General features: G+C 36.7%; 1 protein-coding gene across 1 annotated transcript in view; it reads right to left on the minus strand.

Moving 5' to 3' along the window:
* The window catches only part of MDFIC (MyoD family inhibitor domain containing), a 131,966-nt gene that overhangs the window by 70,026 nt on the left and 43,645 nt on the right, over positions 1-18,295 (minus strand). Inside the window, exon 3 of the mRNA XM_052639091.1 lies at positions 2,026-2,148. Coding sequence (XP_052495051.1) covers positions 2,026-2,148 — 123 coding nt within the window. The remainder of the gene's footprint in view (positions 1-2,025; positions 2,149-18,295) is intronic.

Genomic DNA, 18,295 nt, shown 5'->3' on the forward strand with positions numbered 1-18,295 from the left:
TTTTCTGTAGACCCAACAGAGTAGCCTTTGTCTAGAGAAGTGTGACTGGGAAAATAACAAAAATGTAGTTTCTGAAATCTGTCATCAGAATTCATAATCCAAAGTCACCCACAAATATGTGGAAATTCTCGGTAACTTATGTTTTGAGCAAGAGCAGCATTACTGTCTTTGGCCATTATCATCTGATATCCATTCATCTGTCAATTTTCCCAGCCACTCTCTCCAAGGAGGTAATAAATCTCTCTCTCTGGATTCTTTCAGTGTATATTAGTGTGTGTGCCTAGACAGTTGTTCCCAAGCACTCCAGTACCCCATGATACAGGCTGTATCATTATCTCAGCAAAAAAACTATTTCATGCACTTTACAATATTTATCACTGTCCATAATCAATACAGGCGAGAGAGAGGAGTAAGTTTTAAATTCATTCACTTTAATGATGTGAGTTCTGTGGCTAAAATGAGTTATCAAATAGCACTAAAGTTTTTTAATACGACATGACTCTCCATATCTTTATGCAATGGTGGTTATATTTCAGTTTTTGTCCTAAGAGTTCTTATTCATGTTTTTCCAAGTGTGAGCCTTGGGAAGGGAAACTGGTGAAATAAATCAATTAATGAAACACACATAAATTCTATAAATATGGGGGGAAAAAAATAAGCAAACAATCATACCTCCCGAAAGGTAAAGTTAAAATTGTCTGTAAGACCCTGTCTCACGCTCTCTGCTTGCTGAAAAATCACAGATAAAATATGCTAGTATCTCACAAACCCTTAAGTTTCATAATAGCAGGGTTAACATTTAGAAAGAAGACAACAATATATGTTTTGGAGATAAATATTTACTTGAAATATATATATATTTTTTGATTCTTTGGAGAAAGCTGAATAAATCTTGCTCCTAATTTCTGAGTTTCACTTCCTTTCTATTCCATTCCCCAGTAGAAAAGTGTAAAAAACCAAAATAGTTCTAAAATTAAACTAAAACACAGTCACTTTTAGAGCTTTTTGCTTGAAAACTTTAAGTCTCCTTCTATAGTGTTTTTATTATTTTTTTTTCTTCTACAAAGTTGGCTTTTTCCTTCTACCTGCTTTTTTCTGTTTGGTTTATATTATTCAAAGTACATGTAATAAGTAACACAAAAAAGTTTCAGTATTATAGAGTTGTCTGAACTGAAGAATTAAATTAAAAACAAAAAAAAGTAACACTTGATTCCCAGAATTAAACTTTTCCTCTGTCTTCTCTGAAAAATTGAAAAGTGACATGGATAATTTGGTTACCATAAATGATAATTTCAGATGTAGCACTCCTAAGGCCATCCAGGCATGGCACAGCACAGTGATGTTCTTTCTATATATACGTTCACTACAGAGAATCTTTCACTATATGGCAAATTCATATTGAATCCACCAGGGGGAATTTAGTGGCCAGAACAAGCACAACCTGCCATCAACATGGATTCTGAATAGCACTTAAGAGATACTGGTGTTTCTGGGCATTCCCAGAGTAAAACAAAACTAAACCAAAGCTTATTACATATTCTACAGAGCAATTTTAAGAAGAGGAAGAGAATAAAAAGAAGCTAAGTAGTGATAAAAGTGTTAACTGTGAAAAAACAGTTTGGAATCATTTGGCCAGAACAGGGACCACATGGTGTTACCAAAAGACTACTCACTGTCCTCTACCTCACCTTTATCTTTTTAGTGTCACTGTCTGTTTATACGTAGAACTGTCCAACTTCTACTTAGTTGTTACTCAAGAAGGAATTTAGTTTTGTCTAAATCTCTCTGAGAATGGAGTCCAAAATTTTCAGTTTAATACTTCCTTTTTAAAGACAGGATGAAAGCCAGCAGACAGTATTATTTATACTCTGCTTTACTTCTATATGTTAAAAGACTCATGAAAAACACTTTCAGGTAAGTTGCTGATTTACAGATTTCTAGTAGAATTATATGAGACGATTAACTGAGAGCATATTATTATAGTCATGTCCCTGAATCACTCCAATTTTCTCCAAAAATACTTACTTCTGATGAGTTCATCATCCGAACAGTTTCCCCACATGGGCTGGTCTTGCATCTCTCCATGTGTGAAGCAGCTATCAGTAGCTTGAGTTATCTCTCTCTCAGTATTTTCTTTATCACATTTTTCTAAATTAAAAAAAATGCATTATCATTAAATGTTACATATTTTTCTGTTTTCATTTTTATAGATTTTTCCCCCAAAATGTTTCTATAAATCTGCCATAATTTAAAGAAATGGGAGCAATATCTCTACTAACCATTGCATACGTTATTGACTCAATAGAAATTTACTAGCATCTACTCTATGACTGCACTCCAGAAGCGGCACTAGTGGTAGAGAACATCCCTTGCCAATGCAGGAGACTTAAGAAACACAGGTTTGGTCCCTGGGTCGGGAAGATCCTCTGGAGGAGGGCATGGCAATCCACTCCAGTATTCTTGCTTGGAGAATCCCTTGCACAGAGAAGCCTGATAGTCTACAGCCCATAGGGTTGAAGCATCTTAGCACACACACATGCACTTTATGACCAGCACTGAAGAAACATTTTATTGTAAAAATTGTCTGTTAAGATTACTGTAAACAGGTCATCAACACATAGCAAATGATCTGCCATGATAGAAAAATGTGTAACAGTTCTATCAAGGATGGAAGTGAGCCCATAAATGTAGAGGGCAAGGGTGGCAGGGAAAGCATCAAAGATAATGTGAGATTTATATGTGAGTTTATGGGTTCTCCAGGGAGGAAGCCAATGAGTAACGGAAAGTAATGTCTCATTGGGAACATAACTTAAGCAAAAAGCTGACTATAACACAAGGGTAAATGAATGTTACAAGAGGTCTAGAGCACTAAAGACATTCAAAGTAAGAAGATACGCATCAGAATTCAGAGCTCAAGAAAAGCATGATACAAAATGGTGCATGTTGGATAATCTTTAAGATCAGCAGGAATTCTCAAAGTAGAGATGAGAGAAAAGCCATTCCAAGTGAAAGAATTGCAGGGCAAACACCAAAAGCAGACACTTAGGCAAAAGTTCAAATTTTCTGCACTGTGAACTACTTAAAGAGGGATATTAGGAAATAAGATTGTGAAAGTTTGAACAGGGACATGCTATGGATTTGCATGCCAAGGTGAAAAATCTGGACCTAATTTCAAAGTAAGATAAAAAAGTAACAGTAGCCATGGTAGCTTTATGAACTGTCTAATCAAAGCCACATATAGGGGAAATGAACAAACGTATATACACCAGAGGTTCTCAATCCTGACAGTACTCTAACTCACTCAGGGGGCTTCTTAAAAAATAGCTTCCTGGGCCTTATAACCTAAAATTCTACTTTAATTTGGGGGTGGGGGACCCAGGTGATTCAACTGTCCTTAAATCCTTAAGAATCACTGGAGGACGGATGCATCTAACAGGGAGAACAGAGTAAGGGAAACTAAAAGAGAGACTGATGAAAGTTTTGTTAACTGGATAAGAAGATGGGAAAGGAGGTAACTGTGATAAAATAATTAGAGGATTCACAGACTATCAAAGAAGATGATAGCTGGAGATGACTGAGTTGTCTTAGGATGGATTTGACTGGGAAAACCCAGAGATCAGGAAAATAATTTATAAAATACATATTTGTATATATATCTATGTATAACTGAATCACTCTGCTTTACAGCAGAAATTTGAAAAAGGAAATAGCAACCCACTCCAGTATTCTTGCCTGGAAAATTCCAAGGACAGAGGAACATGGTGGGCTACAGTCCACAGGATCACAAAGAGTCGGCCACGGCTGACCACATCGGCACAGCAGAAACTAACACAACATTATAAATTAACTATACTTTTAATATTTTTTAAAAAGTAAAAATATATATTTGTATATAGTTTATATTTGGGCACTGTATTATGCAGTTGAATATACAATCAATTACAAAACACATCGCAACCTTCATGGACTGTAGCCCAACCAAGTCTAGTGGATGAGTTTAGTTTTGAACATCTGCAAATCACAAAGTTATAGCTGAAACAGTTATCTTCCTAAACTTGACTGCTGAAGTCATTCAAATGAATAGGCTCACCAAAACTGTAAGTCTATGAAAAGAAGAGTATCAGGAGGGTTCTATACAATTAGAAAGGAATCAGAGAAGGAAGAAAAACTAGATGATGTCAAGCCATGGAAGCAAGGAAAGGAAAGAGATTCAAACAGAAGTTGTTAGTCAACTGTATTAACATTTCCAAGTGGAAGGAAAAAAAAAGTTCTGCACATGCAGAAATTTCTCCTGTACCATGGGGATTTCACAGTTGAAAAGTTCTGCCATAAAACACATTTCAACACATGAAAATAGATGGACACTCAGGAATAAGTCTAGAGGCTAAGATTTCTGAATTTTAAAAAATTGGGTCTTCAATGCTAAATATTTTTAGAAAGCAAAACCGTATTCAGATAGCAGTAAAATATAAATTAGAACCATATTAAACCAACATGTTCTAGATTTATGTAGCATTTACTCAGCATTATCCTAGGGAAAAATGTAACCTTCCTGAGATGTGTTTGTTAGTTTCAATTAAAATCTTGACTATTTTAAACAACTTCTGAAATCTTTCCACTGCTACAGTCAACCCAAGGCCTTTCTGAGACGATCAATAGAAAAGATTTTTCTAATAGCTCTACACAGGAACTCTCTCCTCAGCAGAGTCCTACATTCTCGCTGCGACTGTTATGTAGCTGACTGCCGCCAGGTGTCATGCTAGTAGGCTTGATTCAATTAGTAACTCTAATTGAAGCTGAATGAAATTAATTATATAATTTTGAGCTGTTCAAGTTTAATTCCATTAAAATTAATTCATGAAACCAGGGCATTATGAAGCAATGCTGACTAAAAGAAAATAGGTATGAATAAAGCCTCTAGACACACTTGACTCACATTTGAATCATGTCCAATATTCAAGTGCTAAACACAGACCCTCTCAACTCTCCATTGACTAAATGAAAATGTCATGTGGCTCGTACACACACAATTTTAGTAGTGACCCACTGCTAAGAAGAAAACAAAGCTCCTCCTGCTCTGAATATTTACTGAGACAGTTATCTTTTTTTTTAAGTTTCCTTATCTGTGAAATCCTAGAATTACATGATCTCTAGAGTCCTTCTCAAGTTGAAAAAGAAAAGGAAAATTATCATTCTCTGTCTCATTACCTTCAAGAAAGGATAACAATGTAACTACTATTAAATTACAATCATCAGTTGCCTCCTTTGAAAACTAAATGGTCTCAGGCTTTTGCTACGATCCTTAACACTCAGAACCAAAGCAAGACTCAGAAAAAACTCCAAATTTAAACTGCCTCGCCAATTCTTCACTCATAAACTTCTGTGACTACTTGACTATTTTGTGTATTTCTAACATCTATTTTTATTTTATCAACACACCTTTAATATTTAATGAAATACAAATATGGCAGCCACATAAATAGTGTGCAGTTGTATCTAATATTGAATAAATGCACTGAGAGAGACTGAGATTTAACTGATTACTGCAAAATGGGCACCATGATGTCCAGCCAATCTTATTACAACTTTCAGTAGGTTTGGGTCAGCCACTACTCATTAAGAGGAAAAATAGAAGTTTCTAATAATGGATTTCTGTTATCTGTTTACGTTGTCTGTCACTTCTGAAATACAGCAGCAGAAGCCACGGTCCTTGTTTAACTGATTCCTTTCAAGCTTTATGAAGGTTTGAAGGTGCAATTCAACTGCTATTTGGGCCTGAAAGATATGACAGGCCCACAAAGATTTGACAAAGAAATGTTTGATATGATGTCAGAGGCAATCAAATAATTTCAATGAAGCATAAAATCAATCTTTCTACAGGTTTCTGTATATACATCGTTTCCTCCCCAACTATATATATACAAGCACTCTTTCCAAACTTAGTAAATTTCTCTTAAAAGGGCATCTTCATCATGTCAATCATGCTGTTCTTCCAAGCCACTGGCTCTCTACTGTAGACCACGTTTAACATAAAGATGCACAAGTCCCAACTTTGGGGTCCCAATCTGGGTGATACGGAGAAAGGAGGGTGTCACCATCATATATGGCCAGATTTGAAGAGGACTGTTTCAGGTAAGCGCTTTGGTACTATACAATTTAGAGAAAACTTAGAAAGTGTTAGTTGCTCAGCTGTGTCCAACTCTTCATGACTCCACGAACTTAGCCTGCCAGGCTCTTCAGTCCATGGAATTCTGCAGGCAAGAATACCGGAGTGAGTTGCCAGAAGAGGGAATCCTTCTCCAGGGGAGCTTCCCAACCCAGGGATTGAACACAGGTCTCCTGAATTGCAGGCAGATCCTTTACCATCCAAGCCACCAGGGAAGCCCTTCTGTACTGTAAAATTTAGAGAAAACTTAGAAAAGCCCATCAAATACTGAGATATAGGCCTTGCTTCTCATCCCCTTGTCACAGTATTCCAAGTTATCAGAAAATACAATTTTATCATATCACTAATTAATATAGAGGGATTTAGTTCCATCCTTATGTTAGGACAACACTGAGAATACAAAACCTAAATTACTACACATAACACTAAACAGTCCTACTAATAGATGAACATTAAGTATGTTTTAGATGTTAAATCAAAAGTTGAAGACACTTTTAAAATATCACTAAAGCAAAGGACAGTCATATACCACTGGCATCTGCTGCCAAGAGGCTAGCTCCCAAACATTCTCCTTTGCCCATGCCAAAGAGGGAAACACAGAAGAATCTGCGGATGAGGGGGAAAAGCTTGCTCCTTGATAATGAATCCTCTAGCTGGGGAGACCAAACACACACAAAAAATAATCAAGCAACTACAAAACAGAAGAGAATGAAAACTGCCCTGGGTCCTAATTCTGGGTCAAAGACTGACCAGCTGCATGTCTGGGGCTCAGCCTCATTCTCTTCATCCAGAAATGAGGGCATTGGGCTGGATGGCTGCAGAGATCTTTGCTGTCTGTAACTCTGAGTCTGCACAAAGGCTAAATAATTGAGCCAAAACTTCATATACACACAAACTGTAGGGTGTTTAGAATGGAGAAGAGAAAAATCATAGAAGAATTCTGTAAAGCCCTGGGTTTGAATTAATTTTCAAAGAAAATGATGAGCATAAATTATGCCAAACAAAGGAAAAAGGTAAGAATTCTAAAGGATCAATTTAATTATAATATGTCCTACTCAGAAATGACTATCTGACAGGATCAATACTCTATTTTTTATTATTTTTCTAAAGAAAGGCGTGAATGGTGAGAAGCAATCTCTCTCCAATCTTGATTATTCTGGCTAAACGATATGAGATTCAGGTAAATAGAATTTCCATTTGATTTAAAATTTTATAATATTTTGCCTAGTTGGCACTATCTAATTTTTAAAACTTGAGAGTTTTACTTATCTCAGACAGTTGGGGAATAAAATAACTTAATAGTGATTAACAAGAGAAAACAATCTAAATGTATAAAAGAGTACACTGGATAATAATATATGTAAAATATAATATATGCCATATTAACAACCATTCAGCTGATATGCAGTTGTTAAATAAGTAAAAAAGAAGAAAATGCTTCCTTTTGTTGAAAGAATAAGTTTATGAATTTTATATTTACAGTATTAGCAATTTTCAAAGGACATTAACATGTTTTGTTTATTTCCTCTTCAGAACCCATTAGCTAATTTCATATCTCTTCCACGGTAGAAAGCCCATTGTAATGCTCAGCCTTTCTCCAAAATTCCAAGGAATGGTACCTCATAAGGGATCATATTCTACTCTTTGTCAGTCTGATTTAGTAGTAAATTGTTCTTTATTTTAAGCATAAATATGCCATCAAGTGATCTTTAACTACTTCTAGTTCTGCCCATTGTAGATAGAAATAATAAACTCACATCTATAAGACAATCATTCAAACTATTCATGAGGATTTTTTTTTCATTAGTTTGTAGTTAAGCATATTTATTATCTGAACAGATACATGCTTTTAACAAATAAGAGTAAGAAAAGAATCTAGTAATGTTGTAATCTGTTTCCAGGATGAAATGAGCTTGTCAAAGTTACCTAATGAACTTTTAAAACATGTACAATACTGTTCACGCATCATCGTTTTCCAAGAAAGAGAAAATATTGTCTAAAAGTCCAGATATTTTAATCTTTCTTGATAAACAGAATCTGCCTGCCAATGCAGGATATGCAGGAGACATGGGTTTGATTCCTGGGTCAAGAAGATCCCCTGGAGGAGAAAATGGCAACCACTCCAATACTCTTGCTTGGAAAATCCCATGGATAGAGGAGCCTGGAGGACTATAGTCTGACGTGCCACAGAGAGTCAGACAGCACTAAGCACGCATGCACAACTCAATGAATAAGAACAAATGATAAATAAAAAAGACTCAGGTTCTCAGGGACAGAAATACTATCCTTACACTGTACATTTTACTGGAAAAATGTTTAAGAGCACAGAATCTGAAATCAAGGGACCTGGGTCCACCACTAACTATATGGATCCTGGGCAATTTTTGTAATCTTTGTCAGATTCTTTATCTTTAAAATGGTAATAATACCAGTCCCTATATCAGAAGGTAGATGTGGAAAGAAATGGAACCATGCCTGGAAAGTAGAATGTCTGGTATATAATAAGGGCTCATTCACACTTGCTGCTGCTGCTGCTGCTAAGTCGCTTCAGTCGTGTCCGACTCTGTGTGACCCCATAGAGGGCCTCCTACCAGGCTCCTCTGTCCCTGCGATTCTCCAGGCAAGAACACTGGAGTGGGTTGCCATTTTCTTCTCCAATGCATGAAAGTGAAGAGTGAAAGTGAAGTCACTCAGTTGTGTCCGACTCTTAGCGACCTCATGGACTGCAGCCTACCAGGCTCCTCCGTCCATGGGATTCTCCAGGCAAAAGTACTGGAGTGGGGTGCCATTGCTTGCTACTAATATTATATTAAGTGTCACTACAATAAGCACCTTTTTAAAACCCTAGGGAGGTGTTGAGGACAGTATCTATCTATTCAGTAATCACTACATAAAAACCAAGCTAGAAATCTGTTTACAGACTGAATATAAGGAAATCTATTTCTTCCTTTGAAAAGCTATATATTTTTTTTTCCTTATGGACAATGAAAATGATATTAGAGAAAATGCTTTCTTTTTGCCTCACATTTGCAGATAAAATTGAATCATTGGGTTTGACCCGGCAGTTATACCAGTACATTTCAATTTTCCCTCAGGCTTGGATTTCCTAGTTTCCATGATTCTGTGTGTGTATATATATGCGTATTTTATATATTTATATATTATATATATATGTATTTTAAAGTACTTTTACAGGTTACCTTAAATATTCTCTTGAACTAGGCATAGGTAGGTATAAATACATAAACCAATCATCAAATCTACTTATGTGTATTTAATATGTATATTTTGTGGAAGACTAGTATAAATGATGGTGCTTGGCAGATATCCTTATAAAACTGTATCAAACTTAATCAGTATACAATTTACTTATTTCTTAAAGCAAGGAGTATTAGCAGCTTTCTTTATGCATAAAACTTGGGGCTGCTGCATGCTGATCTACTTCAATTAAATATTTTATTTTAACCTATGAGAGATCACTTATAATCTATATAATATGTATATTCTTACTGCCATGCAATCTATATTCACATCTCCTTTATCTGTAAACAATTTCATTTTTACTCTTCCATTCAAATACCAACATTATTTCAGATTACCTATGTGTATTCTGGATTATGAAATCTTAAATAATCTGAAACTAAAATGTTTGGGAAAAGTTAAAAAAAAATTTTTTTTTAATCTGGGTCTCTATTTCCCAGAGGCTAAGACAATGTGGAAATCTACAAATATTTTACAAATGTAACCTTTAAAAACCAAAGATAAGGCAGCTTTCAGGAAGACCTGAGGCTCTGGAATTTCACTTCTTCACTGATCCAAATAAAGAAAAAAGAAAAAATAATCCCTTAAGCTTAATGACCTTTAAGAAACATTGCAAAACCTGCCTGCTTTGCCTGATGTTCTAAAACAGATTAAAATTTCATTGTCCAAAACATTTTAAGATTAAAACCAAAGCATTTTTAGCAGATGAATGAGCATATTATTAAATTTCTTAGTTTTATATATATACAAAACTTATCATATAATCAGACATACTATTATTGAATTAAATGCTTAAATAAATTTAATCAATTAATCGTTATTGCCATTATTTTGAAAAATAGTAAGACTTCTGTGCAAAAGCTAAATTCATTCCTCCAAAGGGCTTCTTGTGCAGTTAGAAGCTTATGGTGTGTTTAGATTTGAAAGAATGAGAAAAATGACACTGACTCAACTAGTTTAGTTGGGGTGGGTAGAGAACAATAGGTTTTATACACAGCAAATCAGAGAACAATTTTAAAATTATATGAATACGCAATTGAATACAAATATGCAAATAGATAGGTGCAAACTGCAGCAATAGTGCAAATTAATATCTCAACAATCAGGGCTCTAAATAAATGAGGGGTAAGAAGAATTAGGCACTTTCCATCCAAAAAAAAAAAAAATAGTGCAGATATTAGAAAAACGCAAGCTGACACAGGGCACTGGGACACATGTCCTCAGTCATCTTACTCTCCTGCACCTTTTACATCAGAATCTAAAGTTCCTCATCCTAAAAATGTATTTTCAGGATAACTGACCCCAGACTCCTGCATCTTCAAATACAAGTTCAATAATGTTCTTCCTAACAGCAAATGCACCCATATTAAAGCCAAACATTCATAAGGCTCACAGAATTTTGAGTTACACAGGCCCATAAAGATCTCTTAACCCAACAGGATAACATAAATTCAGTTCAAAATATCAACATCCAGCATCCCATAATGAAGGCAAGGAGAGCAGGCATGAATAATTCCAGAGACAGGGAAACGGCCTCAGAAGATATAGCTTACTTCAAGTCAGGACTTCTTAAGTATTCAAAGACTTCCCTCAAATCGTCTAAAATTGACTTATAATTTCCACTGATTTATAGTATTTTGTTCTTTGCCATCAAAGTCTAATCCTTCCTCCATGTGACAGAGCCTCCATATTCAATCTACTTTTATAAGCATGATAATCTTTTTCAGTTCAGTTCAGTCACTCAGTCGTGTCTGACTCTTTGTGATCGCATGACTGCAGCATACCAGCCCTCCCTGTCCATCACCAACTCCCGGAGTTTACTCAAACTCATGTCCATTGAGTCGGTGATGCCATCCAATCATCTCATCCTCTGTCATCCCCTTCTCCTCCCACCCTCAATCTTTCCCAGCATGAAGGTCTTTTCAAATGAGTCAGCTCTTTGCATCAGGTGGCTAAAGTATTGGAGTTTCAGCTTCAGTATCAGTCCTTCCAATGAATATTCAGGACTCATTTCCTTTAAGATGGACTGGTTGGATCTCCTTGCAGTCCAAGGGACTCTCAAGAATCTTCTCCAACACCACAGTTCAAAAGCATCAATTCTTTGGCACTCAGCTTTCTTTATAGTCCAACTCTCACATCCATACATGACTACTGGAAAAACCATAGCCTTGACTAGACGGACCTTTGTTGACAAAGTAATGTCTCTGCTTTTTAATATGCTATCTAGGTTGGTCATAACTTTTCCTCCAAGGAGTAAGTGTCTTTTAATTTCATGGCTGCAGTCACCACCTTTTTACTCTTTTTACTTTTTAATCTTTTTACTCTTATCTAAAAAGTTATCCTGAAAGAATTTGCCTTAATGACTGCTGAAATCCAGAGACACTTCATCTAGAGTAGTTCCCCTACTTAGCAATTAACTCTGTTATAAAAGAAATTGAAGACTTTACCTTCTTCCCCTTTTTAAAAAATAAGGTTATACACCCATCTTTAGTGTTTTAGCATCATCATTATTCTAAGTGCCATAGTTTTTAAAACTTTTCTGTTACCTCTCAGTTATACCAACAGATTTTATCATGAACATTCTAACCCAAGCTCTCTGGTTAAGGTATGAACTCATATTGAGCACTATTTACAAAAATGAAGGCCAACAGAAGTCAAAACTGAACCAAAGAAGTTCTTTAATCTGTAAAGGCATTTCTAAGCTATCATTTGAGTCTGATCTTGAAATAAATAAGTGAAAGAGGACGGAGAAGAGCATTACAAATAGTGGTGAAGCCACAAATATGACAATAATGAGAGACTCTGCAGTATATTGAAATTGATTTCTTAGACTTCAGAATGATGGATATGAATTAGAAGTTGGGAGATGCTTCCTCTCCGGTAATTCTCCTAAAGGAGAAAACCAGAAACCTCTGATTTAATTCAGCAATACATCCTCTGGTCTTGTGGATAATTTCTTTGGGGCACTGCCTACTTGGAATTCTCCTTTAAAACCACCAACCCAATCCGGCTTTACAATTTCTGCAATCTCATTAACTTCCAGTTTTAGTCACCTCCAGGAGGATAACTTATAGATCCATTATCTTCACCCCACTTCCTATCTTTACCTATAGATTTGAAGTTTTAACTCTACACCAATATACCTTTAGCAATTCAGACTTAACATTTCCACTTTTCTTCTGTCCCTGCCTGTTTCTCCAACTGTAGCTTGTACATTGGTCAATGGTATTCACAGAATCACTGTCAGTTCTCTATTTTCTCCTTATTGTCCCTTTCCCAACAATCAATTGCTAGAACCTGCTAGTAAGTTATAGCTCTCAATTTCTCTTAAATCTATACTTTCTTGCCTATATCCACCACCAGGGCCTATCCTCATTTTCTCTTCCAAATAGAAATCCTTTTCTAAAATAAAGATTAAATATTTTACTCCTTGGCTCAGTTTCAGTTCAGTTCAGTTGCTCAGTTGTGTCTGACTCATGCAGCCCCATGAATTGCAGCACGTCAGGGCTCCCTGTCCATCACCAACTCCCAGAGTTCACTCAAACTCATGTCCATCGAGTCGGTGATGCCATCCAGCCATCTCATCCTCTGTCGTCCCCTTCTCCTCCTGCCCCCAATCCCTCCCAGCATCAGGGTCTTTTCCAATGAGTCAACTCTTCACATGAGGTGGCCAAAGTATTGGAGTTTCAGCTTTAGAACACCCAGGACTGGTCTCCTTTAGGATGGACTGGTTGGATCTCCTTGCAGTCCAAGGGACTCTCAAGAGTCTTCTCCAACACCACAGTTCAAAAGCATCAATTCTTCAGCGCTCAGCTTTCTTCACAGTCCAACTCTCACATCCATACATGGCCTTTGGAAAAACCATGGCCTTGACTGGATGGACCTTTGGCTCAGTAAGAATTAAATTCATTTTGCATATGGGTGAAAACCTGACAGAGTTATTTTAACATTGTACATATATTAATGTTGCAAATTCCTACACCTTTCCCATGTTCAATAATTTCAGCTTGTATCTCAGTAAGAAATAGAGAATAAAATCTCAGAAAATCGTCCTAAAGTCCTGCATGCTGCTTGGGTGATGTGACGTGAAAAATAAGAACACAGTAGGTCTATATGCATAAAGACCCAGAAGATTAAAGGCTGATTCACCATGAAAAAAGCGGGCGAACTGTTTCTATGAGTAGAGAAAGTAAGGAGAGGAAACTGCTTCCTTTGTCCTCTGCCATCTGCCTTCAGGGGGTGTGTCACCTGCCCAACCACAAGGTGCCTCATTTTTAGTGCTCAACTCTGCACAGTCCAAACCAAAAAGACCTACAATCTGTGTCTTCTTCAACTAGGATCACTCACAGCCTAATTCAGACAAGACTGACCCCTTGCTATCCTGAGATTCTCTTAACCTCCAGAAGCTCCAGGACTGAGCCGTAAACTAATCCGTCACAGGGCTCTTGTCGTTATCTTGAACTGATATTCAGACAAGGGATTTGGTGCACACACACACCTCATCCTCTCTCTCACTTAGCTCACAAGTTCTCTCTGGGTAGAACGTGTGTTACACATTTTCAATTGTCACAGGCAGGCACAAAGGAAATAGTTGTTCATAAGTTTCCCAGTTTAAATATGTTGATATATTTGGTAAGATATATTGTGCTAGCAAGAAAATGTATTTCAGACTTTATTCCTGAAACCATACTTAAAAATCAGGCATAAAAGCACATGCATATGAATCATCTTACTTCAGATCATGTGGGTGTGAATCTGAAAACAGAAGTGGACTGCAAGCAGAAACCACAAACAAAATTAATGTTAAAATAACTCTTTTCATAGTTCCTGCTTAGTGAACTCTAAGCAATTAGAATCTATAAAATACAACTCAATTTCCAAAAGTTACAGTAGAAACCTTAGCTCCTTCAGGATGTGTAGGCTAACATAAAAAGAAAATACTAAAAGCTTAAGAAACTTCAGTGTTAATGGCAAGAGAGAGGGGAGGGGGCAAAAGATGAGAGAGAAAAAGGTTATGAGAGAGAATCATCCAAAACACAGGACTGATCAAGACAGTAGGAAGGGCTGTAGCAAAATTCAACTACGTAACCATCTAGACTCTACCCAGTGCAGAATCAATCTCCCCTTAATAAAAACTGAATAAAGACTTTTAGAAATAGAAACATAAAAATCATATCCCATGCCTTTATAGGGTGGAATACTTAAATTAACTCAGAAAAACAATTTGGTTGAATTGTTTCCCTCTTCTGTTTGCTGTTGTTCTAACTAATTTTCCACTTGCAAATGGCCTCTTAGATTGTGGCAATTAATGTTTCCTTTTCCCCCAAATCTTTTATTACAAAAATATAATGCTAGTAAAGTAATTGCACACTGTTATTAGACCTTTCCATGAAATCAACCCAACATGATCCAGGAAACAAGGTTCAAAGAAACAGGAAAGGCTCTTACACACCCAAAAATTCCACAGATTCCCCACTAGCCCTGTAAAGGTCACTCAATTATATATGTTAAATCCTTGTATGTGAACTGACCGAACAAGGACAACAGGCATGACTCTTGCTGACCAGAAATCATAGCCTGTTAATTGTACTTCTGGTCTCTCCGGCTCCCCATATAGCCTGGAACACAAGACCAGTTAGTACAAACACACTCTTCCCACACATGCCTGATACTCCTCCCTTGCCCCCACTCCCACTGCCTTCATTCTGCCAGTCTCCAACCCTAAGCCAAATCCAAAAATCCATTCTATCTGCTTCTGTTCCCAAGGTCCCAAATGCTTCTTGCTGAGAAAGGCAATCAACCATGCTGACCGTGTCCACTAAAAATTCATGCCATTCATTCTTTGTTAAGCTCTCAGTGTTACTGAGCAATCCTTTTGTTTGCCCCAGATGGACTCCCTCTTGAATCCTTCCCAATCCTTTCCACACATCTCAAATTTCTTGACTCATCCTAACCCCAACTTGCTCTCAGCAAATGTTACATCTATTTTTCTGAGAACATCGAGGCCTTCAATAATCTCTTACTCATATGAAATTTTCTCTAGATGATCACTCATCCTTGTCTTCTATCTCCATCTCAAAGGGGAACATTCCCAACTTTCCAAGACTAGTCTTATCATCTCCTTCCTTCCCAGGATTTTACTCTTTCAATTACAAACACCCACTGCACCGCAGTCCCACCCCAGGCTCTTTCATCTTTTTTATTTCTATCCCGTGGCTTTCTTTCCATTAGTGTGTGATGGACATGCTCAAAATTCCCCATCCAAAAGCAGCCCTCTCTACATCCTGCTTCTAACAAACTACAGCTCTTCTCATCTTCCATGGCCCCTAAATATCTAACATTTCTGTGACCAATCCTATAAACTCACTCTCTGTATTCTTTTCCTTCTTCTCTCAAAAGGGTAGCCATCCCCCTAAATCTGGTCCTCAAATACCCTCTCTCACTCTTGTGCCCATCCACCAGCTACTTGGTGGTAAACTCTTAGTCTGTAAGCCTGACCCTCACCACTCTCCTAGTGACAGATTCTCTTTTTCAGTGGCCTACTGGCGATCCTGGCTTAGCATGGAACCAACATGATCAAAAAAAGACTCAACTCCTCCTATGTTTCCACTCAGGTCACAAAGCAAACCTATGCATTACCTTAAATTTCTATCTTTCCACCACCTCCCATATTAAGTATTTTGCCCAACCACATAAACGCCATTGAACAAAATTGGACACTGTGCCTAGTTTTAGGAGATTCAAAAATGAGTAAGTAAAAATCAATGCCCTCAACATTCTCTCACAGCAAGGAAGAGCACTGTCCTACTTTCGCTATTGTTCTTAAATCCATAGTCTCAATTCCACTCCCACTGGTCCTCCTCTCATCTTTTGTTAGGCTATTGTAGAATCTTTCCGCAGAGTCATGACCTGCACTCTTGCATCTCCATTCAAAATCATCCTCTGAACTGCCACCAGATTTATTTTCTAAAAACACCAATTTGTTCCTATCCTTACCCTTACCAAGAACTTTCAATAGCTCACTACTGCCTACAGAAAGGATATACAAATTCCTCTCAGGAGAATCAAGGACCTCCTCAAAATTATTTTAACTTATCTTTACAACTTTACCTTATTTTCAACTCTTTAACAGAGCTCATACAATGCTCTTAGTGAAGTCCTCCACATTTTGTAACAGACCTTGCTCTTCATATCTATCTCCACAAACCTTGTGGAGTTTGACCATGATTCTTGGTCCAACTCATATCATAAGTTTTGAGTTTTCCAAATGCCCCAGATAGAGAAGCTACCTCTCTCCCATGTTGTTTGCCATCACTTTCTTTGTGTGTCTCTATAGCATCTTTCCATCTTCTTTATAAGTATGTGTAAATGTATTTCTCCAATATACTGCAAACCCCACATTTCATTCATCAATATTTTTCTCTCTGTATCTGTCACAAAGCATCATCTCTATTTATATGTATTGTGTATGCATATATATATATATATATATATATATATATATAAATAAAACAGAACATTCACAGAGCACCTGAGTAAGGCAGAAATAAACAATGTGAGGACAAACAAAAAGGGTATGGTAGGGAAGAAAATTGCTATGAAATTACCCTGAATTACAAACACAACATATATTAATAAATGCTTTCCCTATTCCTATCCTCCATCCTGACCCCCAAACTATTTCTATTCTTTGCCATTTGCTGCCATGACTCACACTTGTTCTGGACAGCAACCAAGCCCTCCATTTAACCCAATCATTTATTCCACAAATATGTACTAGAACCTACTTCAAAGTCAACAGTGCTCCCTGCCTATCTCAAGATTGTGTGCCATCATCTCCTTCCTTAACACAGTCCCATCCAGCTCAGTTCATACTGCAGTGTCCCTTAGAAATTTATTTGCAGTTCTCAGCTCAAACAATTTAAGCTCTCCAAACATTTTCTTAAATTTATAGTCATAATCATTTAACCACTTCCTTCCTCCCTCCCTTCTTAGGTTTCTCCCAGTTACTCCTTCTCTTATGCATTTGATTTTCTTTTCTTAGCAGAGGGAACATGACTATGTCAAGCTGATAAGGCTTGCATTTCTCTAAACTTACAAAATGAACATTAGTTTTTTTAAGTGAAAAAGGATTTGGAGCATAAGGTCTACAGTGCTTGAAATGCCCCCAAATCCTCTTCCAAATCTAGACAAGGTTTCTTATAGTTTTCCAGTTAAGCCTATTCTCTAAAGCACCTGTACTGAAAATGTTTCACTTACCTTTTTCTTAATTACCTGTATGTGGTTGCCAGTATCATTAAGAGTATGTTCTCTATAATAACATTTAATAAAATTTTCAACCATATTTTTGAGATTATTGAGCTAAACATAATTTATCATTCTGTTTCTATGAGAAAGGATAATCCAGATTTCAAAAATCCAACTTACAAGTGAATATAGATCATGTGAAAATTAGGGACTTCTTTCCTTATTATTCCATAAAAATGCTGAAATCCCTAGAGAGAAGTCCAGGATGACGGGACAAAAATATCTACTGAGGCAGTAGAACAAACTATTAAAAGATCTATTTATTGACTTATTTTCTCATTCTTTTCAATGTATATTTATATATTTATTTTCTAATATTCACATATATTTGTACAATAGTATACATAATCTTGACAGGAAACTTTTTTGAGGATTAAGACTCAGGCCTCAGTTCAGTTCAGTGCACTAATTGGGATATGGGATAAACATGCTGGCGAGCTCTAAGAGACAGTACACATGAAGTGATATGATTTAAAGTTTGGAACTTGTGACGTTCTCAAGATTTTTTTTAAGGCTTTCTATAAAAAACAAAAAGACTTTTTAAAAATCAAAAGCCTGTAA

The sequence above is a fragment of the Budorcas taxicolor genome, chromosome 4 (genome assembly GCF_023091745.1).
Source record: "Budorcas taxicolor isolate Tak-1 chromosome 4, Takin1.1, whole genome shotgun sequence".
NCBI lineage: Eukaryota > Metazoa > Chordata > Mammalia > Artiodactyla > Bovidae > Budorcas > Budorcas taxicolor.